The 25,076-nt window shown below is 39.1% G+C and overlaps 1 protein-coding gene across 2 annotated transcripts in view; it reads right to left on the bottom strand.

The window, feature by feature from the left end:
* lonp2 (lon peptidase 2, peroxisomal) overlaps positions 1-25,076 on the bottom strand; it is a 35,133-nt gene that overhangs the window by 9,896 nt on the left and 161 nt on the right. For both annotated transcript variants that reach the window (XM_034236136.1, XM_034236142.1), the window contains exons 2-11: positions 24,667-24,905; positions 20,209-20,344; positions 19,486-19,599; positions 6,821-6,952; positions 5,760-5,882; positions 5,509-5,672; positions 5,099-5,193; positions 2,781-2,899; positions 2,508-2,647; positions 872-1,013 (exon numbers count right to left, since the gene is read on the bottom strand). In XM_034236136.1, the coding sequence (XP_034092027.1) occupies positions 872-1,013; positions 2,508-2,647; positions 2,781-2,899; positions 5,099-5,193; positions 5,509-5,672; positions 5,760-5,882; positions 6,821-6,952; positions 19,486-19,599; positions 20,209-20,344; positions 24,667-24,899 (1,398 nt within the window). In that variant the 5' untranslated portion in view covers positions 24,900-24,905. The remainder of the gene's footprint in view (positions 1-871; positions 1,014-2,507; positions 2,648-2,780; positions 2,900-5,098; positions 5,194-5,508; positions 5,673-5,759; positions 5,883-6,820; positions 6,953-19,485; positions 19,600-20,208; positions 20,345-24,666; positions 24,906-25,076) is intronic.

Genomic DNA, 25,076 nt, shown 5'->3' with positions numbered 1-25,076 from the left:
TACTTGTACTTTGTGGATCCTTCAATATATCAGCCATTTCCAGTGTTGGGAAGTCGTTCCTCTGACTCCAATATGTTCACTTTAATTAAGTTAACAAAAATGTATTAAACTTAGCAATGAAGTTCTGACTTTTTTTGCATATTTTTATTTGATAAAGGTCGTCTGAAATACAGTTGCCCTAAAGTTATTCAACCTATTACAAGACGAGTCAGGTCTGCCTTTTTCTGCGTGACAGTGTTAACATACGTTGTTTACGTTAGGGCCGTAATAAATGAGTTTGATTGAGAACATTATGGTCTTGAGGTTGAACCTCTTTTCACCCTCTGTCTGAAACCAGCGCCCAGTCTGCACTGATTGGTTAGCTGGCTCGCTCAGTTGTGATTGGTCAACCGCCTAGAAATGTCCTGCCCTCAAGCCTATCATGTACAATGTGTTGGAGCGCTTTGGTATTTTAGCCTTTGAAGACCATTTACATGCACAAAAACTATAATATACTACAGGAAAGGGAAAACTCTAAAATAGTATAATAGGGCCCCTTTAAGCATGTGTTTAAAATAGATACTGTTTCCAAACTTTTGTGTCTAATTGAGGGGACGAATCCAACATCACATAAATTCAGCAGAATATTCCCTATCCCGCAAACTGGATCACAAAAATGAAACATCATTTATATATCCGCACCATTATTCCGATCCGCTCTAGTTTTTGATGGGTTCTTACTTGGCAAGTGCTTTACCCTTGTTCATGAGAATCGATTCAGTATTTTTTCTGTAATTCTGCTGAAAAATAAACACAAACAGAGTAACCTGACCGAGATCCCCTGTGCTTGAGATAAAAATAAAGAGGAGAATGCTCAAGGGACAGAGCTAACCTCTAAAAGGGCCGCTGCAGGGTCTCCTTGCAGGCTCTTCCCCAGTTTGTCCACCTCGTCCAGGAGGAACACGGGGTTATTGACGGCCACCGTCTTCAGACCGTTGATGATGCGGCCCGGCATGCTCCCTACGTACGTGCGCCTGGAGGAGGGAACACAATTTGTGTAAATTATTACGAGAGAAAAGTGTCAAGGTGAATATCATTTGTTTTTGCATGGTCAACTGATCCTAGGAGTATGCATTGCATTAACAGGCATCAATAATAATGGAATTCTAGCACAAAAATGTCTGTGATAAATGCAAGTATTTGTGAGCTCGAGGCATGAAATCGGCAGGATTTGGGGTTCAAAGAAACGATATAAAAGAAACAACGGGAGTAGTCTACCTGACATATTATTTATTCTTTAGTTGAACAACTTGACAAACTGATCTGTATCCCTTGCGCTCCTTCTGTTAGTATGCCTGACACATGTTTCTCATCTGGCTGGGAGAAGGTGTCGAAACTCAGTCCCATTTGACTTTTGTATGCAGGGATCAGCCCTGCTGCAACCTGAGATAAACTACACACACATGCACACACACGCACACACACGCTCCAATAGGTCGCTTAGTAATCCCGCCTGATACTATATACCCGTGCCCACACACAGCAGAGTGTCTGTGTTTTGATAAGACTCATTCTGATCAAAGGCAAGATAAATGTTGAGACGGACGCACTCTAATGATTTCTTTTTTTACCTAAAAGCAGATACTGTGTGAGCGTGAGTCCATAAATAAACTGATAGTTTGTTGTTTGTTTTGCAGAATACTTTTCCCTGATGTGAGCAAAACAGCACAGTAATCTTTTAATTCCACAAATGGTTTTGTTGAATTAATTAATTAATTTTGGTTGTCAGATCAAAGTTTATTCAATTCCACCCAGTTGTCATTTTACCAGAAAATAACGCTGTATCCCCGGTTGAACCCTATCTGAGGTTACGGCACAATTGATTGAACTGTTCTAGATCAATGCCTCTGATGTTGTCATTTGAAAACCTGGTTTACTTTTCAAGAGACAACAATTGCAATACATAATAATAACGCTGAAAAGGGCATGTCTGGAGTTGGAGGCTCCGTAAGAGATGTGCTGTTTACAGATGTAATAGCTCTGCAGCCTCTTATCTGCACAACCTTTATCGATGCACATGTGTTTTAATCATCAGTCTTTTAAATTACACACAGGTTGACTCCCAGGCACGCTGGATTTAGATCCATCTTGAGCCAGTGTGTTAAACTGCTAGATAAATACTCCAACAAGACTCTTTTAGGAAAAACTTGAAAGAAATAAGGGAAACAAAATAGCTTTTTTTTTTTTCAGTGTCATGTTCGAAATGTAACCCAAATACTTTAAGAGCTTCAAAACAAAATCCACAGAGACAACGTGGGCTCCGCCAAACAATACACTTATTATGCAGTGGCATGCTGCCAACGTTCCAGTTATCTGTGTCCTGAATCAAGTTTCCAGGATTACATGCCGCTCCAGAACAAAGAACCCATCTGAAGTACATTTTTCCATGAAGTCCATGATTTCTAAACATTGAGATTTCCTAGCACGTGGATTATTTGCCTCACTTTCAAGCTCTAGTAGAGTGATACCTGTGTCCTCGGATGTCCGATTGGTCACAGACGCCTCCCAAAGCGATGCGGTGAAACTCTCTGCCCAGAGTCCTCGCTATGGACCGTCCCACACTGGTCTTACCTACTCCTGGGGGCCCCACGAAGCAGAGGATGGGTCCCTAAAGACAATAAAGAGGCATGAATTCACAGGCAAAAAATGTGACACAGGGTTGTGGCGGATGGCAGTTTGAATCCATCATACTTAATAATATAATCATATGCCTAACAGACTGACAATTCTTTAAGACACACCTTCAGTAAAGTCTTCAGCTGTCTCACAGCCAGGTACTCCAGCACACGTCTCTTCAGCTTATCCATGGCATAGTGGTCGTTGTCCAATAGAGTGCGAGCGGCTCGGATGTCCAGGCAGTCTGATGATTGTGCGTGTGCATGTTGGGTACATGTCGATGAGTTCCAAGAAAGAAAGAGAAAGCAAATAGAATGTTTTGTTAAGAAAAGGAGAGACAACCCTCCCTTAGGACATACTCTGGCTGTGACCTCTGACCCATAAATTAATTGAACCGTGTTCAGAGGTTTTTTGTTATTCAGGCATTCTGTGGTCAGCAGCAGAGACAAGGCCAAGCAGAGTCTACCACAATTATATTATCATGTCAATTTGTAACATTTATCGGCAGCGGCTCTGATATTCTTACTGATATTCTACCACAAATAAATGATCATGAATCATTTATGGTACACTGTTTGATAGGATTATTGAATTGGAAAGCTGCTTGAACTGCATTTCTTGACAAGTAAGAGGCAGCAGAACAAATTGTTAGCACAACACAGACATGTGTTCACCTTCTAAAGCTGCTATGGCTAATAAGTTGCCTAGTTCACTAATACGGACTAACATTATATATTATTTATATTATAAGTCCGCCACAAAATACACCAAAAGCAGCGAAGAAGACCGATGACGATTATTATTATTATATTATATTATTATTGTTGCTGATGGTTGTGGTAGAGGAGCTGTAGATTTTGCACTAAAATCTGTATCATGGTCAGTAGCGTCTGGAGCACGAACGCAACCCTGTGATCCGCCATTGTTGTTGTTGTTGTTGGCGAAACGCATCAGCAATGACGCGGGGGTGAACCGAACAGGAGAGGTGGAGAGAGGCGGGGCTATGGCGTCATCGTTTCAGGAAATTATCGTATAGGGCGTACACACAGAGCCGCAAGCGTTTCGTCTCCAGACTTACCCACTTTGGGAGCCGTTTTCAAAGTGTATTGTTTTCTGGCTCCGAATCCGCGGCTCCATTTCGGCTTCGTGTGGACGAACCGTCTATACGATAAAGAACGTTAGCGGATAAAACTGATATCGTCTCTGTGTGGACGGGGCCTAACATTAGCCCAGTTAGTTTTATGTGCTAATGAGTTAGGCTAATGTTTATTATGACAAAAGTTGTGGATAACTTGTCTGTGTCACCTGCAACACCCCCCTTTTTCGTACCTAAACAAGCAAAAGACTTCTGCATAGTTAATTCAACACCCCTAACATTTGTAATTGTTCTTTGAAGTAAATTTTGAGCGTGTGAATTCTCTGGGATTCAAAGTTCTTGGAATTGCCATGACGAAAAAATGTATCATAAAGCCAAGTTTGACATTGTGATGTGTTTGTTATTATCAATAACATATTAGAAAATTATGTGAAATATGTGATTACGTCTGTACTCTGGCTAAATCCCTCGTTGTGCAAAAGGCATTCGTTTTCAGATGGATTTGTGTCTTTGACAACATGATGAATGTAGGTCTAGTATTCAGCTTGAGTTTGCCAACTATTGTGTACAAATATCTGGATCTGTAGCAGCTAAATGCTCAGATATGTTAACAGATAGTTGCTAACTTTTACATGTACTGAGAATTCTTGCTGTAAACAGCTGTGTTGGAAACTGGGTGAGATTGGATGAGAGCTGTGAGCCAAAAGGGCCAAGGTTTTGGGCCTTACAACCAAAACAATGAGCTGAAAGACACTAAAAACACTCACAGCTGAGCTGAACTACAGAGCCTAGTAAATCAAGCAACACCTTTCATATTACATGTCGTAATTTAATTGAATTCTAAATAAAAAAGTAATGATAAGTACAGGTTAAACTTTAAGTCTTACATAAAATAAATGAAAACACTAGTAATATACATTAGCAAGTTCCCTTCTTATGAATTTGAGAGGTAAACTTAATCCAGATGCCTGTGTTTGAAAGAACAACTGTTTATTCAATACAAATTATAATCACCATTTATATTAAAATCTGTCAAAGGCTAATTTGGTCAGTCCTCCAGCTGACATGCTTCAAAGCAAAAACTGCAACCAAAAAAAGTGATAACATTGATATATTCAACCCAGCTATCACCAGTGTTTCAGTGAACACATGTTAACGTAAATTTAAAGTCAAAATGACGGCTTCTGACAATGCCAAAGCTATCACACACCCATGATATATCTTAACTGTTTTGCCACGGTGCAAAGGCATAACTAATGTAGTATCAGAGATCTCTTACAGAATCTGAGGAATCTGACATATTTTTCATTTGGACCTGGAAAAAATGTGGCCTTCAGCTTTGTTTACCTTTAGTGCTTTTGCTCCATGGCAACTCTACCATCAGATCCAAGTAGTTTCTGGTCAGGGCGAACTCAGGCATGGACTGAGGCATCTTTTTTAATCTGAATACACATGTATGAGTTTAAATGTAATACAGGTCAGACTGTGGACTCATCAGTAAAATCGTACATTAAACAAAGTAAGACTAAGTATTCGAGACAATACCACATCTAAGAAATTATTTGAAGGGATCAAGGATATTCAAAGGGTTTAAAAACAAAAAACAAGCTTTGGCCTCAAAAGAGCCTTTTTTAAATTAAATTAATCAAAACATGATCTAAAAGAAAGTATCAGCATGTGGCATTATTTCACCAAAAATATTTGCTTTTTTAGAACTGTGGAATCAAAAATGTCAGGACTCATAAATGTGAGTTTACCTCTTGAGCTCCTTCAGGCAAACTTTAAGTGCAGCTTCAGGCATTTTGGCTCTGTGGAGCTTCCTTTCCAAGGCTGCAGTGTCATCGCCATCCTCATCTTCATCTTCCTCATCCAGGTTAAATTGCCGGCCCGGGAACACTCCACCTTTACGAACTGATAACACCTGTTCAGATGAGACACAGAGTCGTGAGCAGATATATAAATACAGATATTGCTGAAAGGAAAAGGAGAAATACAAACGTTTTGTTACCGTCTTCTCATTGTCAGGACTTTTTTTTCTGGTTTTCTGCAGCAGCTTCAGTCCCTCTATCTGTCTGGTCAACATGGGCAGAGCCTTCTTGAATCGCTCCTCCAAACTTAATGCATCAAGGACCTTCAAAGCAAACATGGATTTACAAAAACATGAATAGATTCATTTTAGAGAAAATCTTGAACGCAGGCCTACTCTACTGTATGTTTCAAAGTCCAAAGGCTCCTCCAAGCATGCAACATTCAATATAGGTAAATCATAACAATTAATTTTAAAAGTCATATTAAAAAAATATCAAAAAAATATATAAAAAAATACAAATTAAAATAAAATAATTATAAATATAATATAATTTAAATTAAAAATAAAATAGTGCAAGAGAATGGTGAAAGTGACACAATATGAAAGCAAATGCAGAAATAATAAAATTATATAAATGTAAAGTAAGTAATATTACAATATGAAAAAGTATGTACCAGTATTCAAATAATTTCTCAATGGCAACTATCTAATGGTAGCCTTAAAAACATTGTGACATTACAGATCCAATGCAGGTACAGTTAATTATGAAGAAACACTGCACACATGTTTCCAGTGATTGACTATGTGTATACAAAATACAAAAACAAAAAATGTCAAAATGCTGATACCACATTGAAAACAGGCTTTAAACCATGAGTCACGTACGGTTATATCAAAGTAATGAGTTTGATGTAGGGCTGCTCAATTAATCGTATTTTAATCGCGATTACGATTATGGCTTGCAACGATTACGAAAACAACGAATCGAAATAAAACGATTATTTTGGTATTATTATTATTATTTTTTTTTTTTGCTTTTCAGTTTAGTTATACCTAAAGTTCAGGGTAATCAACTGTTAAAAACGTAATGTTCAAAAAAAAAATCTCCAATAAATTGATGTTTTCAAAGTAAATGGATAATCGTTGTTAATAATCGTGATATCAATTATTGACCCAAATAATCGAGATTATGATTTTTGCCATAATCGAGCAGCCCTAGTTTGATGTATGGGAAACACAGAGCTAACAGTTCACTTCACCTGGAGTTTCTCCTTGTTTGAGGTGCGGATCATGGAGGCTACCACATCAGGGAGAGTTTCCCTGGGCAGACTGTCCAGCAGTCGCCTGAACTTAGCCACCACTGGAACAGACATGTCCAACATGCCTAACAACTAAACACACAGGAAGACATGGAAACACATTGGTGTAAGATTTAGTGACACCATTTTTCTAATGATCAGGGATAAAATCAGTTCAAAGCGATCAAACTTTTCTATTATTCCAAGGTTATGTTACGCATTTTATTTGTCACACTAATTCTTCATAATTTCAATAGTTCATCGTTTTTTGTATATTTATATTTCCTGTAAACATTTATCCTTATTGAATATTTTTGAGGTTTCTAAAAACTATTTTTAGTTCTATTTTTGATCCTTTTTTACAATGTAATGTTATTACTGTGTTAATGCATGCACCGTTTTACACCAAACCAAATTCCCTGTATGTGTAAAACTACTCGGCAATAAACCTGATTCTGATACATGTTACCCCCCTGTGTCTCCAATGTGTGATAAATGTACACTACCAGTCAAAAGTTTGGACACACCTTCTCATTCGAAGTTTTTTATTTATTTAAATGTGTTCTACATTGTAGATTTATACTGAATACATCAAAACTATAAAAGAACACATATGGAATGATCTAGTAAACAGAATATGATTTATATTTTGTTGGCTCCTGCAGAATGCTGTGGTAGCCATGCTGGTTAAGTGTGCCTTGAATTCAGAATAAATTACCAACAGTGTCACCAGCAAAGCCCCCCCACACCATCACACTTCCTCCTCCATGCTTCACGGTGGGAACCACACATGCAGAAACCATCCGCTCACCTTCTCTGTGTCTCACAAGGACATGGCGGTTGGAACCAAAAATCTCAAATTTGGACTTATCAGACCAAAGTAGAAAACAATTCAAATAAAATAAAAACTTCAAATGAGAAGGTTTGTCCAAACTTTTGACTGGTACTGTATATCAAATGACTGAGTCTTTCTGAGTCTTGGTTCTCTTTGGCTGCTCCGGAGACTCTTAAATTCTCCCTGCCAACATTCAACAATTTGGCGTGGCGCAGTCGTTCAGTCAGCCGGAATTTATTACACTTTCACCGGAAAAGTCTGTTGAAGTCCAAATGAAAATCCAAGTGAAAATATTTCCCCTTAGCACAGTAAGAAACCATCAGCCCCTTTCACTAAGTGTGGAAAAAGAAGCCATCGCTGTTCTGTTTTGAGCCAGCAGGCTTACATGTATTTTGGCTTGTTTGCAAATTGTTTTTATTCTCTTTTATTTTATAGGAGAATATGTAGGCCTAATGCTAAGGGAAATCATTTTTGACAAGGCATTGATTTTTGGGCCATGAAAAAAAAGAGACTTGTTTGAACGAGAAAGTATCTTGTGTTTTCTTTTTCATGGCCCTTAAGGGGCTGCGTATATATGTTATTAAAAACATGTACAAAAAAAAGTCTGTAGTAGTTTTTGCTTATTTGATCCTTGTTATGACACTGAAAATGTAGCTCAGGTGCATCCCGTTTCCACTGATCATCCTTGAGATGTTTTTATAACTTGATGGAGTCCACCTGTGGTAAACTAAATCGATTGGACATGACTTGGAAAGGAACACACCTGTCTATATGAGGTCTTACAGTTGACAGTGCATATCAGAGCACAAACTAAGCCATGTCTGTAGACCTCAGAGACAGGATTGTATCAAGGCACAGATCTGGGGAAGGGTACAGAAACATGTCTGCAGCATTGAAGGTCCCAACGAGCACAGTGCTCTCCATCATTTGCAAATGGAAGATGTTTGAAACCACCAGGGCTCTTCCTAAAGCTGACCGCCCAAACCAAACTGAGCAATGGGGGAGAAGGGCTTTAGTCAGAGAGGTGACCAAGAACCCGATGGTCACTCTGACAGAGCTCCAGTGTTCCTCTGAGGAGATGGGAGAACCTTCCAGAAGGACAACCATCTGTGCAGCAGTCCACCAATCAGGCCTTTATGGTAGAGTGGTCAGAAGGAAGCCACTCCTCAGCCAAAGGCACATGAAAGCCCCCATGGAGCACCTAGAGTACTCTCAGACCATGAGAAACCAAATTGTCTGGTTTGATGAAACCAAAATGGATCTCTTTGGCCTGAATGCCAAGAATCATGCCTGGAGGAAACTAGGCACCGCTCATCACCTGGCCAACACCATCCCTACAGTGAAGCATGGTTGTGGCAGCATCCTGCTGTCTAACCCAGTCTCACGGCATTTCGTGTTCACCAACACGATTTTTAATCTATTGATTCGTGTTCACCAACACGATTTGCCCCTTTTTTTCGTGTTGCACAGCACGATTTTAAAAGCAATGTATTTCTACTGCCTGCAGCACGTCTTTTTCTCCGGTCGGGTCGTGGGAGACCGGAAGCTGTGTGGTTCATAAAAACATGTTCTTACTCAATATCAAGCCACAATTATTGCTTTTATTTTAAATCGTATAATTTCGGACTTTTGTTGCCGTCTGTGAGGAAAATAAATGGGGCTCAGAGCCTCAGAATACGGACATCTGTATTTTTTTTTAAAAATGTCCTTCTAATTCGTTATTCTTTTCAAAATAACACACTGTTATTTACTCACCAATAACACACAATTATCCTTGCTTTTCTTTATTGGTTTAATTCCATAATCTCGGGCTTTTTTGGCGTCCGTCAGGAACTGAATTTCAAAATAAAAATAACCGGAAACAGACGTAGGCCTATAAGGGACATTTCGAGCATCATTGCGATTGTCAACATTTCTGAGTTTAGGATGGCCGAAGACATTACACTACCCATAATCCCCAGCTATCGTTTAGGACTACAGTCCCCGTAAGGTTACGCAGAGCGTCAAACAGCTGTGTGAAATGGAACGAAACCACGCCAGACTATCCAAAACTGGAATCGAACGCCCCCCCAGAACTATACATGCTGGCTATTGTGTTTCGCAAAATGTTCTATGGGACGTCTCTACTGAACGTTTTCGTTTTTCCCACAATTAGAAGTTGCCAGTATTAAACACATTGGTGTTATCAAATGTAAAACATATAATTAATAAATGGGTGAAAATCGCTTGTGTCCATAATGCGCAGCATTAATACCCACATGACAGCTCATTGTTACTTTGTAATTCTACTCCACTACAATTCAGAGGTTAACCTGGTATTTTTACTCCACTGCATTTATTTGAGTTACTTTGCAGATTCTGATTAATTATGTGAAATATAAACAACCCTTAAATCAGACTTTAGTTACACCTGAGTAAAATTCAGGTAAGGTGATTGTCAAGTGCCAACAATCAGGAGAGATATTTGATAGTTGGTGCTTGAGAAGACTAAACATAAACGAGTAATAAAGTATATTCATTACTCGTTATTCTCTACTAATAGTTCATTAAAGACTGTATATTATGGCTATTTTGCACATCCCTTTCAAGATTTTCAAAGGTTTATTGACATATCATATACACAACTACGGTGTAGTTATGCAATGAATGAAACACTTGGGTCACAGGTTCCTCAACAGTGCATTACAAGACATCTATCAATATGTGTGTACCTCCACCATTAAACTGTCATATTCTGCACATTTCTTATTCTATCTACATACATAAGAGTATAATTAATGTGTATAATATCAGTTAAAATAAGTGCTTCAACATAGTTAACATTGCAGGAAAGCAATATATTAGACGTTAAGTACTTTGTCAGGCTTAATATGTATCTGTAGATAGATACCCCCAAAGTTGTTTTCTTATTTAAAAGAAGACCTTAATCTGTTATTTAATGTTTAAATAAAGGTTCATTCGTTTTTCTGTTTTGCACCTCCTCCTATTAATATCTTTGTACATTCTGCACTAAACTGTTTTATTGTAGAGATCACTTATAGTATCTTCTTGATTTTTTATATTCTATATTTATACTTTCCCCCTATGAAAGTATGTACTCTTAATATTTTTTTAATCAAATAAAACACAATAATTCAATAACGTGCTTTAACCACTAGGAGGTGCACACAAGGTACACACAGCCATAATAACTTTGTATTATTAGTGTAGGACACTTTTGTTTTCTGAAGATGTGTAGTTTTATGCATGCTTTCACATAATTGTACAGCATATTGCTATACTATTTCAGACTCAGTATTTACATTCTTACATTCAAAGAAAATCAGTAATATCTTTAAAAACTACAGTCCTTTTATATCAGCTGTGCACCGTTATGGTGTAAATATAACTCATCTGTGAATTAGATCAAATGTAAAAGTCAGCCGAATTAGTGTTGATACTGCAAGGAGACGTATTGTGTGAAGAGAAATTGAAGATGTTGTTTAATTGTTGAATATATTTATGATCCACATCAAGTATTCAGTTTCGGCGGCATTTTCTCAGTTTTTCCAAAAGTCTTCTCATCAGGGCTCTATAAATAAAGAACTACGGCAGATCTGTAATATACAATGCAGCCGAACCGTGTATTACAATGCCGTTATGTGATGACTTTCAAAGAGAAAAGCAAGAGCGCTCGGAATTAAGTATTATTTTATTCTTTTAAAATGTTTTCCGGATTTCATATCATATAAACACCAAATCCCAGCATGCATTGCGGCTAAAACATCCAATAAACAAGCTTAAAACCATAGCTGAGGATCTTGGGTAATCGCTCAAAATGCCTACGTCTGTTTCCGGTTATTTTTATTTTGAAATTCAGTTCCTGACGGACGCCAAAAAAGCCCGAGATTATGGAATTAAACCAATAAATAAAAGCAAGGATAATTGTGTGTTATTGGTGAGTAAATAACAGTGTGTTATTTTGAAAAGAATAACAAATTAGAAGGAAAAAAAGATTTTAAAAATACAGATTTCAGTATCCTGAGGCTCTGAGCCCCATTTATTTTCCTCACAGACGGCAACAAAAGTCCGAAATTATACGATTTCAAATAAAAGCAATAACTGTGGCTTGATATTGAGTAAGAACATGTTTTTATGAACCACACAGATTCCGGTCTTCCTCGACCCAACCGGAGAAAAAGATGTGCTGCAGGCAGTAGAAATACATTGCTTTTAAAATCGTGCTGTGCAACACGAAAAAAAGGGGCAAATCGTGTTGGTGAACACGAATCAATAGATTCAAAATCGTGTTGGTGAACACGAAATGCCTTGAGACTGGGTTGTGCTGTGGGGAGGTTTTTCAGAAGCAGGAACTGGGAGACTAGTCAGGATCAAGGGAAAGATGAATGCAACAATGTACAGAGAGATCCTTGATGAAAACCTGCTCCAGAGCGCACTGGACCTCAGACTCAGAATGGGAGAAACTGCCCAAAGATAGGTGTGCCAAGCTTGTAGCATCATACTCAAGAAGACTTGAGGCTGTAATTGCTGCCAAATGTGCTTCAACAAAGTATTGAGTAAAGGGTGTGAATACTTATGTTTATGTGATATTTGAGTGTTTTGTTTTTAATTAATTTGCAAATATTCTTTTAAAACTGTTTTCACTTTGTCATTATGGGGTATTGTGTGTAGAATGTTGAGAAAATAAATGAATTGAATCCATTTTGAAATAAGGCTGTAACATAACAAAATGTGGAAAAAGTGAAGGGGTATGAATACTTTCCGGATGCTATGTACATTGTAGAGTTATATTTGTATTTATTCATGTTAGCAAACTATGGATAAGCTTAAAATGGGAATAATTTGGGTAAAACTGTGAGCTGCATTTGGGGCCTGTTGACATGTGTTTTTGAGGACAAAGGAAGATGGGGGAAGGTGAAAGCATGTCCTGATTTGCATTCAACTTAGAACGAGCTACAGTGGTTGTGATGTTAAGAGAGGTCCCTTGGGTTTCTCTGGTGCTTATCAATAGTAGCAGTTAAGTGAATACTGTTCAAACAATACCTGTTTTTGTGTTTTATATTGATTTCTCTGTTTTATCCTTTCATAAATGTAAGGACTACAAATGGCTATAAACATTCTGGGCTGGTTGGAGTAAACAGGGTTTTATGGCTCTGTGGGGGAGGTGTAGGTATGCAGGCCTTGAGACCTTTTGTTGGAAAGTGAGCCTGTTTGGTTTCCTGCTGCGTTTCCTGCTGCGTTGCGTCTCCCAATGAGATGACCTGAAAAGATGACCAGCTGACCTAACACCAAACCCCTCCTTCTTACTCTGGTATATATCCGGTGGATCCCTGGCGTTCGGCCTCTTCTTCACATGCTGCCCTCGGGTGAAAGTAGCTCATGCAGTATGCGGACTAGAGCAGGAGTAAGCCGGCATTACTCCTTAAGCATTGCAATATAACTGTAATATATCATGTTGTATTGTAATGATTGTATTGCATTGTCATATTGCCATTAAAGTAGATTATTGTTAACGGTTACTTTGTAGATATGGATTCCTTCCTGTATTATAACCAGCTTCATAGGAACGCGCGGAGATTTGAAAAGCGGACCAGTTATCCCTCCAAATCTCCAACAAAATGGTGACCCGACGTCTATAACGAAGCGGAGGAAGAATTCAGACGCTTTCAAACATCTCAGACAATCAGCAGGACTCTGCAACTTTGCAAATAAGGTAAGCAGACGATGAAAGTCGCCTGTCTGTAATTGGATACGCTAAAACTTTAGGATTGTCTGTAGGCGTTTCACAGTGTTTTTATAGTTTAAATGGAATATACAATGCATATTTTACTATGTTAGGAAAGTTATATACAAAACGTAAACGTGGATCGACAGGTAGACGAAAGTCCTGCGTGACGTTAAATAGAGCAGTTTGGCGCGGATCTGCAGGTGTTTATTCCTGAGTGGCGTAGAAATGGTGCAGTTTGTGTGAATGCGAGGTTTGAATCCTGCACGGCAAAACCTGAAAACTCGATATATCAGATCGAGTCGCCGTTTAAAACTGGGGTTTAAATAACAGACCAATGCTAAAAGCTTAAAGCCAGAGGTCTGTTATATATTAAACCAAGGTAGAGCGTTTCCCTTTGTCTGGAAACTTCTGCTGCTGCCATCTAGTGGCTGAAAGGGGGTATCACACCCTTGAAACTTCTGCTGCTGCCATCTAGTGGCTGAAAGGGGGTATCACACCCTTGAAACTTCTGCTGCTGCCATCTAGTGGCTGAAAGGGGGTATCACACCCTTGAAACTTCTGCTGCTGCCATCTAGTGGCTGAAAGGGGGTATCACACCCTTGAAACTTATGCGAGCTTAGAGTTTAATCATTACATTGCTGGCCGGTATTGTTTGGTAAACTGGTACAAAACAATAAGGGATTGAACATTTTTTACAACGACAGCACCAGGAGATGAGTAAACTCAAGAATCTGTAGAGTGTAAATACATTGTGCAAAACACATTTTACACTCGAACTGTTTGCAAATGTAGACAATATAAATAAATGTTCAGAAAGAAGACATAGGCCTACACTTGATTCAAATTTCATTACTGTGATCCGATTGGTGTGCTCTGCAGGTTTACTATTGTTCGAAGTAACAGTGGGATTTAAAATGAGAGAAGATATGGAGATGTTCTTTCATAGTGTGTGGAATATGTGATGCTGGAAACATGTAAGTATTTCAGAGTTGTGTTGGGTAAATATGTAACAATGGATGAAACAATTTTTGGAGTGAGTTTTTGTAATATCATAAGTAGACATTAATTATGTTGTTTAGATGGCATTTAACAACTAAGACAGATAGTATGATTAGAAAGAGACAGAGTGGAAAGGGTTGGATTTATTTAACATCAGTGGGCTAGACTTCTTATAGGTAATGTGTACCGGGACCTGGACTCCCCCTCTGAGTTAGAAAGGCTTTGATCCCGACCCTCCAAGCAGACGAGACCTAACCCAACAGGAGACTCCTCCTTCTCCATCGTACAGACAGAGAACCAGAGCTGAACCAACAACAACAACAAGACTACATCAAGACTGCAGCCAGAACTATCTCCACCTGTGGCATCCAGAACCAAACCAGCATGCTGACATACAGAGAGAAACTCCCATCGGTCCCTCAAACAGGACATGAAGTTCCAAACTGCGCGGCGAGATTTGGCACAATAGACATGAGAGCAGAATCCGCCCTCCATAAAAACAGCAGAGAGACTGTAAAGGAGGAGTGCAACAACAGTGGCATGATGGGGCTGCAGATATGACTGGGCCAATGGCGGCCTACAAAAGTTACAGCGGATGGATTCAACAGCTGATGGACTGAAGAGAAGACAGAATCAGAGGAGTTGGCATGGTCGATTAGAAGTGAGGAGGCCGGGGTCACGGCTTGAGAAAACCAGGGGAGGAGGAAAGGAGAACGGGAATGAGTGAGTTACACATAAACACACTTATTCACGAAACGCACATTTAAATAACTTGAATTAACTTCATAAATACGTAAAGACAGAAAGATTTATTAATCATTTGGTAAATTAAAAATAGCAGTAAAGAGGAAACTATTAAAGTAAAATGATAATCATCCTAAAACACACTGACAGAGTAGAACCATATTCTTCAATATTTTCATCATGTTAACAATTCATTCTTTAAGACATTTTTATTCACGTGTGAATAAAGTAGTGATCTCATTGGTTACAATATTGATCACCATTAAAAGGATAGTTTTAGGAACCACTCTATAGGACAAATCTTTGTTTGTATTAATGGCTAGTGCCAAGCCACATATTAAATTCCAATCTAAAGTGTTGATTTCACCATTGTGGCATAGTTATTACCAGACTTCGGTTTTAAATCCTTGATAAAGGAGGGAGTAATTGTTGCATGTTCGGACACCCAGGGTTCCACACACTGCTAAAGAGTTTAACATCGTTTTTTAAGTAGACCAGAATTATAATGAGCTATGAAATGCAGAGCGACACAGATCCTAGTAATGTTTTGACTCAAGATAATAGTTATTGGACAAAAGTTTCTGAAATAGATCATTAGACATTTTAATTAGTAGTGGTACTCGAAGGAAGTGAGTTTTGTACCAAGTTTCAGGAAAAGTGGGAGGCGGAAGTCCCAATGACAAGTGAGAATCATCTTGAAAATTATAGTTGAAATCGTGACATATTTTTGTAGACAAAGGATACTGGCCTATGCTGAAATGTCAAAGTCTCTGCAGAGCACGACACATGGCCAAAAAAGACGAAGACCAACTGACCTTTGACCCTGACCGACAGTGTAACTTGACAAGGCACTGTGGATGACTGACTCTGGGGTGAACCTGACCAAACTTGACATGACAACCAGACAGTGTGAGTGAATGAATGCCGGCATGTGATCAGTGTAACTGCATGATTCTAAAACAATAACTAACCAAGCATGTTTTTGGACTAACATATTATTTTGGAGCTCCAAGGGAAACGAGAGGTTTCCTAAAAATTCCACAAAAAGAGGAAACCGCACATGTGATATTTTCCTCTCACATGAGTTGGCGGTTTGCAAATGTAAAACTACAATCTGAAGATTCTGTTTCTTTTAGGCCTGAAGGACGGAGAGGAACACTTCTTTTCACTGAAGTGTTCACTGTGGAAATAATGATAATAATGTTCGTTATGTCCCTAACCAATTACCTGACAGTTTTTGTTCCCCTCCCATTACAGGCTTTTGTTACACATTATTTCATGTGTAAAAGGGGGGAGTGAGTAAGTATAATGTATAAATGTCAACATGGCTGTAAAATTCACAATTTACATTTTTTAAGGATTGAGCATTGAATGTAATTAACCTGCTCCATATCTGGGGATAAGATACTGTTTGATGAATGTTGAGATGTTTCTAAATATTGATTTGAATTATAGCAGGTAACAAAGAAGCAGTGGCCAAGGGGCTACTGTGAAACCGAAGAAGTTGACCTGTGATAATGAGACAATTTTGTAATATTTTAACAGACATTAGAGTAACTGAGGTTTGAAATGTAGAAAGAACATATTACAGTTAAGTTAAGCTAAAACATAGTAATGTAATGAGACAGAATTTAATTTAGACAACATCATGTAACTAGCCTGGTAAAGAAGTAAAAGCCATATACTTTATTGTTTAGGTCATTATAGGGATATACATTTCATCTAAATTTATAATAGAAAGACATTTGATGACAGTTTGTTGGAATTCTGTATTCATTTTTCAGCGTGATAATATCTAAGCACTGACAGGTAAGAGCAGTATCACCAGGAAATCATTCACTTTGTTAGCATCGTGATTTTGGTTGTTTTTTAATCCATAACATTAGTGTGTTTCTTTGCCAGAAACATTAGCAGTTCATATTATATTTAGATTTTAAATAGGATTTCATTTAAAAATAAACACGGATGCTTGTCAGAAATTCAGAGCTATTGAAATATGTTATTTAGTTTACCTAAAGATGTTGGGGTTCTTATTTAGTTGGCACAATCCAAGTATTAAGATTCTGAAGCTGCACTGGCAGACAGGAGGGCTACAATTAATTTGGAAAACCTGTTCACAGACGGCTGTTGTTTCAAGACACCCCACCAACAGGCTCCAAGTGGGTCAAAACAGCTGAGCGTAGGCTTGAGGGAGTTGTATCAGATTTCTCCACACAGGTCACCGGCGCCAAAAGGGGGACCCGAGAAGCACGAGGACAAAGTGGCTCAACCCCAGGCTCTCCGACCCCGACCGAGTGACCCAGCGGACCTCTTATGCCGTCTGCCTGGGAGAAAAGGGGGACAGCTCGTACCACGGGAGCCAGTGTGCGGCGGGGAAACCACCTGCTAGGACCAGGGGACGACATCAGGACGGACGTGGCCCGGGCAGACGTGGACTACACGGAAGCAGCAGACTGGAGGAGCAGGACCCTGGAGACATCTCTACAGCATCGACCCGGGAGGCATCATCAGCGGGCCGGAGAAGGAGGACCCTGGAGACATCTCTACAGCATCGACCCGGAAGCCGCCATCAGCGGGCCGGAGGACGAGGAGGAGGAAGACATCTCTCTAGCAGGCAGCCCAGAAGCTGCTGTCAGCGGATTGGGTGGACAAAGACACGGCAAGCCAGGACGGCACAGCAGAGGAGTCTACTTTGCTCTGATCAGTTCTACCCGTGAAGGGAAAGCTGCATCTCCCCCTCCCTATTAGCTGTCCTTGTGGGCTATTCCTCCGAGGGGGGGGGGGGGGGGTGATGATTCTAGCACTCAGCTACCCCCTCATGGTTCCTTCACTGCCATGGAAAGTGGTGTTCGGTCTCCATGAAGGTTTCAAGTACTCTGAATACCAGCTTCGGATGGATTTACGGACACAGTAGAAAAGAATGACCGTGGGTATATTTCAAAATGCCTTGTCTAAGTTTATCTCTGGAGAAGGAGATAAAAAGGGGGATTTGTAGAGTTATATTTGTATTTATTCATGTTAGCAAACTATGGATAAGCTTAAAATGGGAATAATTTGGGTAAAACTGTGAGCTGCATTTGGGGCCTGTTGACATGTGTTTTTGAGGACAAAGGAAGATGGGGGAAGGTGAGAGCATGTCCTGATTTGCATTCAACTTAGAACGAGCTACAGTGGTTGTGATGTTAAGAGAGGTCCCTTGGGTTTCTCTGGTGCTTATCAATAGTAGCAGTTAAGTGAATACTGTTCAAACAATACCTGTTTTTGTGTTTTATATTGATTTCTCTGTTTTATCCTTTCATAAATGTAAGGACTACAAATGGCTATAAACATTCTGGGCTGGTTGGAGTAAACAGGGTTTTATTGCTCTGTGGGGGAGGTGTGGGTATGCAGGCCTTGAGACCTTTTGTTGGAAAGTGAGCCTGTTTGGTTTCCTGCTGGCCAGAGTTGCGTCTCCCAATGAGATGACCTGAAAAGATGACCAGCTGACCTAACACCAAACCCCTCCTTCTTACTCTGGTATATATCCGGTGGATCCCTGGCGTTCGGCCTCTTCTTCACATGCTGCCCTCGGGTGAAAGTAGCTCATGCAGTATGCGGACTAGAGCAGGAGTAAGCCGGCATTACTCCTTAAGCATTGCAATATAACTGTAATATATCATGTTGTATTGTAATGATTGTATTGCATTGTCATATTGCCATTAAAGTAGATTATTGTTAACGGTTACTTTGTAGATATGGATTCCTTCCTGTATTATAACCAGCTTCATAGGAACGCGCGGAGATTTGAAAAGCGGACCAGTTATCCCTCCAAATCTCCAACAACATGCAAACAGCCCTCTTATGTTGCAGTACATAGAAACAAACTTAATTTTATACTAATTAATTCATGCGTTATACTTTTGTATTGCCGATAGATCTAGAACCATGACATGAACTACATGCGATCTGTGAAAAGATAGAGACTTTCTGGGTTGATGGACCTAACCTGGAAATGTAGAAATCACTGCTTTATTTCATTGGCAAACTGTGGAACCCATACTGAACTGAGTTCAGTGTATACATGAGCTTATTCTCTTCCTCTTATTTAATTCACTTTATCAGTTGAATAAAATGATTATAGTATATTATACAAAATATTACTTTTCTTTCCTAGCTCTAATATGCACCAAAAATAAAACCATTGTTTTTGACTAGGACAGAGAATTGTCACCAAATCCTCTTCTTTTGTTAAGGGCTCTGGGTCTTGTTTTGCCTTACTTGTTTACTACCCCTCTATTCCAGTCCCACATACACACAAAGAACACCCTCACACACACATACCTGTATAGCCGCCTGGTAGAACTTGTGGGACAGCTTCCCCAGCTCTACATCTTCTGGTGTGACCCCCTCTGAGGCTGGGGTCATGTACTGCTCCAGTTTATCCAGCTGCTCCACCTGAAAGGTTTTCCAAATGAGAGGCACCTATTGAAGTCTCTTTTGAAATTCAGAAAAAGGTCTCTTTAATCCTATATTGCCTATAAATGAGGAACTATTAGTAATGAAGTCCCAAATCAGGGATGCACCTTTGATAATAAAATATTTCGTTTCTGACAATATTGAAAAAAATATTAATAATGGCAATATTCCTATGAAACTTTTACAATGACAATCAATATTCCACATATATCCTGTCCTACAGCTTCACCCTTTAAAATGTAAATTGGCCTCCTTCCTCAACTCCATGCTGCTCCCATGCTGTACCCTCTTTGTCACTGTTATGCACATTTTGCTTTCTTCTTTTTTCAACTATGCATGCACTAGTTGGTAAAAAGTACTAATTTGTGATAAATACAATGAATGCTGACTGCAAGAAGCTGTGTGTCGCAAAACGCGGCAATAATAAACAATATTCCAATTGCTTTTGTGGATGGAGCAAATGGAGCTGTGATTTTACAAAAGGGTCCACACATTATTTGTAAAAAAGAAATTGTACATTTTGATAAATTCTCAGAAAGACCTTTTTGATCTTAAATATACCTTTGTCTTGATATTGAATTGTTTTACCTCTGCCAGGACAAAGGGTCGCTCCTTCAGCAGACTTGTCACACTGAAGCGACACAGTCCGGTGATGAGGAGGGTGTAGTGGGGCTTTGGCCAGTTGCTGCCCACAACCTGCACTGCTATACCTGCTGTACCAATTCTACAGAGAGAGGGAGAGAGAGAAAGTGAGACACAGGAGGGATGATAGACAACCCACTGGAGAAAGGATGGTTTGTCCTAAGCTTCATGGTGGCATTATCTTATATTTAACGAGTGTGCCCTGATGTTTTTTTCGTGAATGGTACAGATTTACAACTTGGTTTTGGTCGGGATCAAACAACTATTTTATAATCTTTAAGGTTTTAAGTGTATTGTGGGAAAGTCTTTAATTTGAGTCTCACATCAAAATAATACTTTAAAGTTGTGCACTGGACCAAATGAACTTTAATTAAAAGGTTCAATGGTTGGTCATATACTCAGCTACAGTGTAGTTGTGCAGTGAATGTATTGGGTCACAGGTTCCTCCAACAATACAACATACATATATAAAGACATAAAACAAATAAAAACAATAAAAACAGTGCAAGCTCGGAAGTTCAGCAGTCTTATGGCATGTGGGATAAAACGGTCCCTGTGTCTGTTGGTCTTAAACTCATTTAAAGCAGGGGTGGGGAACCTTCGGCCCCCGGGCCGTATAAGGCCTGCGAGACAATTTGGTACGGCCCTCGAGGTAATTTATAAACACACGCAAAAAAGGAAAAATTTAGAGAAATCTAGACCGCAAAAAAATTAAACAAGCGAGTGCCTGTTTTTCCTAGCCAAGGTCAGGGTCCTTGAACTCAACACGAGCCTAACGTGTCATCACGTGGTATATGTCTCGACTGACAGGGGTGCAGTTCTGACGGAGAGCACCAGAACACGGCTCCGGCACTTCACAAATTGCAGTACCCATAAGGAGCCGTACACATGCTGCAGTTTCTGCGTGACTGTGTCTTTAGTTGAAAGCCCAGTGGCGATCTGTCATACTGATCATACAGTCAATAACTTTGTTGTTATTAGCATCTGGTTAGCTAGCTATGCTAACGAATATAAGAAGCTTTTTCTCCAACCAGTGAGGTAAAGGCACATCTTTATATGATCATTATAGTTATAAAAAAATAAGAGAATAAAGTAAACAGGTATAAAATACTATATGACAGTAAAAAAAAGTTGTTATTAATAAACAAGAACACAGTTTGAAAGGGAAGTGATTTGTAAAATATCCATAAAGAAAAAATAAATCTGCTTCCAGTTCTGTTTCAAATGGGTGTTGAGAGATGGATCCATAGATCTCTTAATGTTGCTCTCAAAATGCACCAGATTGATGCTTTCAACTTCAACATTTAAAAAAAATCTTCCCGGGGGAGCATGCCCCCCCCTAGAGGAGGTTAACTCCCCCCCACTTAAATCATGTCCACATGGATAGGAAACTAAATACATTTGAACACATCTTGTGTCCATATCTTTCTGTTTTGGTGGTCATGCCACAACCGTGCACGTGCATGCATGCGTGCGCGAGTCATGATAAAATATCTGGATTAAGAGGTTGCTTTTTCTTTGCACAACATGAAAGAAAGGCGAAATTAATCTGTGATTTTAGTATTTTTAAGCAGAGGTCAATAACTGGCCCTTGAGAGGATAAAGGTTCCCCACCCCTGATTTAAAGCATTACTGCCTGTAACCAATAATGAGTCTTCTGTCTATCTTCTGAGGCTTTTATTCTGCTCAGTGTTAAGTAAAACAGTTGTTATAAAAGACTTGCAGGATAACAAGCTGGAATAAAAGTCCTTTGGGTAATTTGGGACCCATTCAAATGCTGACACGTTTTTAAAACACACAGTTTGGGCCTCAATGACTTGAATTACACATGTTTTTTTGGGGGAAACACGTGTTTTCGGCGGGAACCCCACAAATGATTGACACAAAATCAGAATGATTTAAAACCCAATAGATTATTAAGAACTGAGCGGCTAGAGTTGCCAAAGTCAGTGTGGATGACAGCAGGACAGCAGGTTAAGCTATGGATCGATACAATACATCAATGCAAGACTTCTTGACAATGTTCCCTGACATAACAACCCCACACACACCCACACACAATATGTTACTGATTATGGGCCGCGGGACATAGATTCCGCGATTTAATGTGAAGTGAAGCGGAACTGACAGCCACCAGAGAGAAGATCACACCAGTTTGGCAAGGATGGTGGCTGGAGTGAGAAGCCTCTGAAGGGGCTCAGGCTCTAAATCAGAGACATATGTACTGTTTAAAAGGGGAAGATGTTTGAATAAACAGCCTTTAATCCCTGTTTCCCTTCAGAAATCCAATATCACTGAGGTCTACCACAACAACACAAGGACATCAGATTGTCTCCGTTATTTTAAGACTTTTAGCGTCATGGAGCCTTTAGTGTTTTTAAATAAACTATTTGCTAGCAGTGGATGGCCACAATGTATTGCTACAATGCCAAGTTCAGTGCCTAAGCCAATGTAGCGGTTATTCCCCGAGTAACCGTGGCTGTGAGATAGATAAACAATCGCTATTTAGTAACCAGCCTGACCGGTAGACTGCAGGTGAAAGGTTAAAGTCTCTGTACTCAGCTGCAGGGCCACTGCTTAACTGTAGACTTTCAGAGAACAAATCACACAATGTCGGTTCTTTTCAGAATATGTGCATGCAACTGTGCATATAACAAATATTAGGTTCATGCACAAGGCCGGACTGAAGTTGCCCGAGCTTTTTTCTCTCTGTTGTAGTTTCATAGATAACTTGGACCAAATGTAAATCAGTACGTCCAAAACTGTAACAAAAAAAAATGCAAAGCAATTCCTCAATTATATTCCCAAAGAATACACAGAATAAACCAATTTGCAGTGGGGAATATGCCTATTAAAGACATTAATGTGGACATATCTGCAAAATAATGTGATTTACTTGGGCTTTATGACTGCAGATTTGTTTAACTTTGTTAACCATTCAAATGTAAACTAATGACACACCCTGAATCTAAACTCCTGCGCTTGGACTATTTTGTGTTGTTTTTTATTTGATTTGTTTTATGTCTTGTTCATATTGCATTGTTGAGGAACCTATAACCCACGTTTTTCACTGCACTACACTGTAGTAGTGTATTAATAAAACCTTTAAAATATTGAAATCTTAAAAAGACAAAATAAAGAAAAGAAAACAAATTCATAGATTAGCATGATATGCTCAGTAGTGCCAGTGAAATGCCATGGCCTACATGTTCAATGAATTGGGACATGGTGTTACCAAATGTTTATCCACTCTTGTCGATAATGTAGATAGAATTTATAGTAAGCTGGGTCATTCTACAGAAAAGGTGGAATGTGGGTGATCTGCTGAAATATATTCCTTCTAAAAACATCTAAAACCTGTTAAATAGCAATAACTAACTCTTAACTTGATGAATCCACAACAAGTAGAGCTTAAAGTATTTTTATTATGTTTATACTTTATACAAAGCTTATTTGTATAGGAATGTCACTGGTGTTACGTGTTACCAGGAAGAAGACAATTTGGAGAAAACACTACCATTTTAACAAAATGGCTGCCATGTGTCAGACCAAATATGGCTTCAGTCAATATCAAAATCGTTTAACTCTTCAATACAATACATTTTCTCATTCAAATGTTCACCCGTAGGGCTATGACATGAGTAACACCAATGACAGACTTGAAAAACGCATGTAAAATTTGAAGATAAAATGACACCTTTAACAAACAAAGTAAGAAGTATCTGACTTTCCTTATGTCTTTGTCCACTGCACTGCCTCAAATGATCTCTTGTTACAGGAGGCACTTCAGAGACAGTACATTATTTCAAAAATAAAAGCGTTTTGTGTAGCAGTAACACCAATGACGTAATTTTGGGTGACTGACATTTATTTGATATTATTAATAATAATGTCAGTGTTATATTTAATGTATGTAATGTTATGTAAATATAAATTAGATTTATTTATTGAAACAAAAATCTTTTAAATTAAAACTATAGGCTCCACTTCCATGTATGATCAAAGTGACAAGGCAGTTCCTTGAACTTGACATTTTAAATAAATTGCAATTTACGTATAAAACCATTTTTTATTTAGTACCATTGCAAAGACAATCTCTATGTATTCAACATATATAATGAATGTGAGTATTAGGTCAACGTCATGTATTTTGGTGTCTGCAAAAGTAAGTGACAGCACTTCCACCTTTTCTGTAGAATGACCCAGCTATGTCCCCTTAAAAATGCTTAACAGAACTATTTTTTTTAACTTCTCATGACCCCTAAGGTTTGAAGGGGTCCCCAGTCCCAGGTTGTACATCCTGTACAGTCAGCTGGTATGCATCCATAACAACAACAACCACTTATCAAACTCGGGATATAACTATTTACTCTTTATCTATGTATATAACTAAGCGTTGATTACTTATGCAAGCTGGGAAGGTCGTCGGTGTCTTGCTCTGGGTCTCTGGTGTTGGGAATCACTCCTATGATAGTGCTTTTCAGAGAAGTTCCCTTCAGAAGCCGCTGGCTGACCAGCTGCATGTTCCGCGGAGAGTCCACGCTGAATCTGACGGTGGAGCCCGGGAGCAGCACCCCTTCATGGGTCAGCAGCAGCGGCAGGCGGCTCGGTATCTGAATTCCGTCACCGGAGGCCATTGTCTGCTGTTCTCACAAGCAAAGTGGGTCACTGTCTTTATAACACACAACTCTTGGAAACAAACTGGCACACTGTCAAACAGGCAAGACCTTTGGTTTTCATATGGCTTCCGAGTCGTTATTTCAAAATAAACGCAAAAACATAATAAAGTAACGTTGGAAGTGTGAAAATTAATT

Source organism: Gymnodraco acuticeps, unplaced genomic scaffold (genome assembly GCF_902827175.1).
Source record: "Gymnodraco acuticeps unplaced genomic scaffold, fGymAcu1.1, whole genome shotgun sequence".
Classification (NCBI taxonomy): Eukaryota; Metazoa; Chordata; class Actinopteri; order Perciformes; family Bathydraconidae; genus Gymnodraco; species Gymnodraco acuticeps.
Note: the sequence above shows the minus strand (reverse complement) of the source record. Positions and strands in the feature narration are given on the sequence as shown.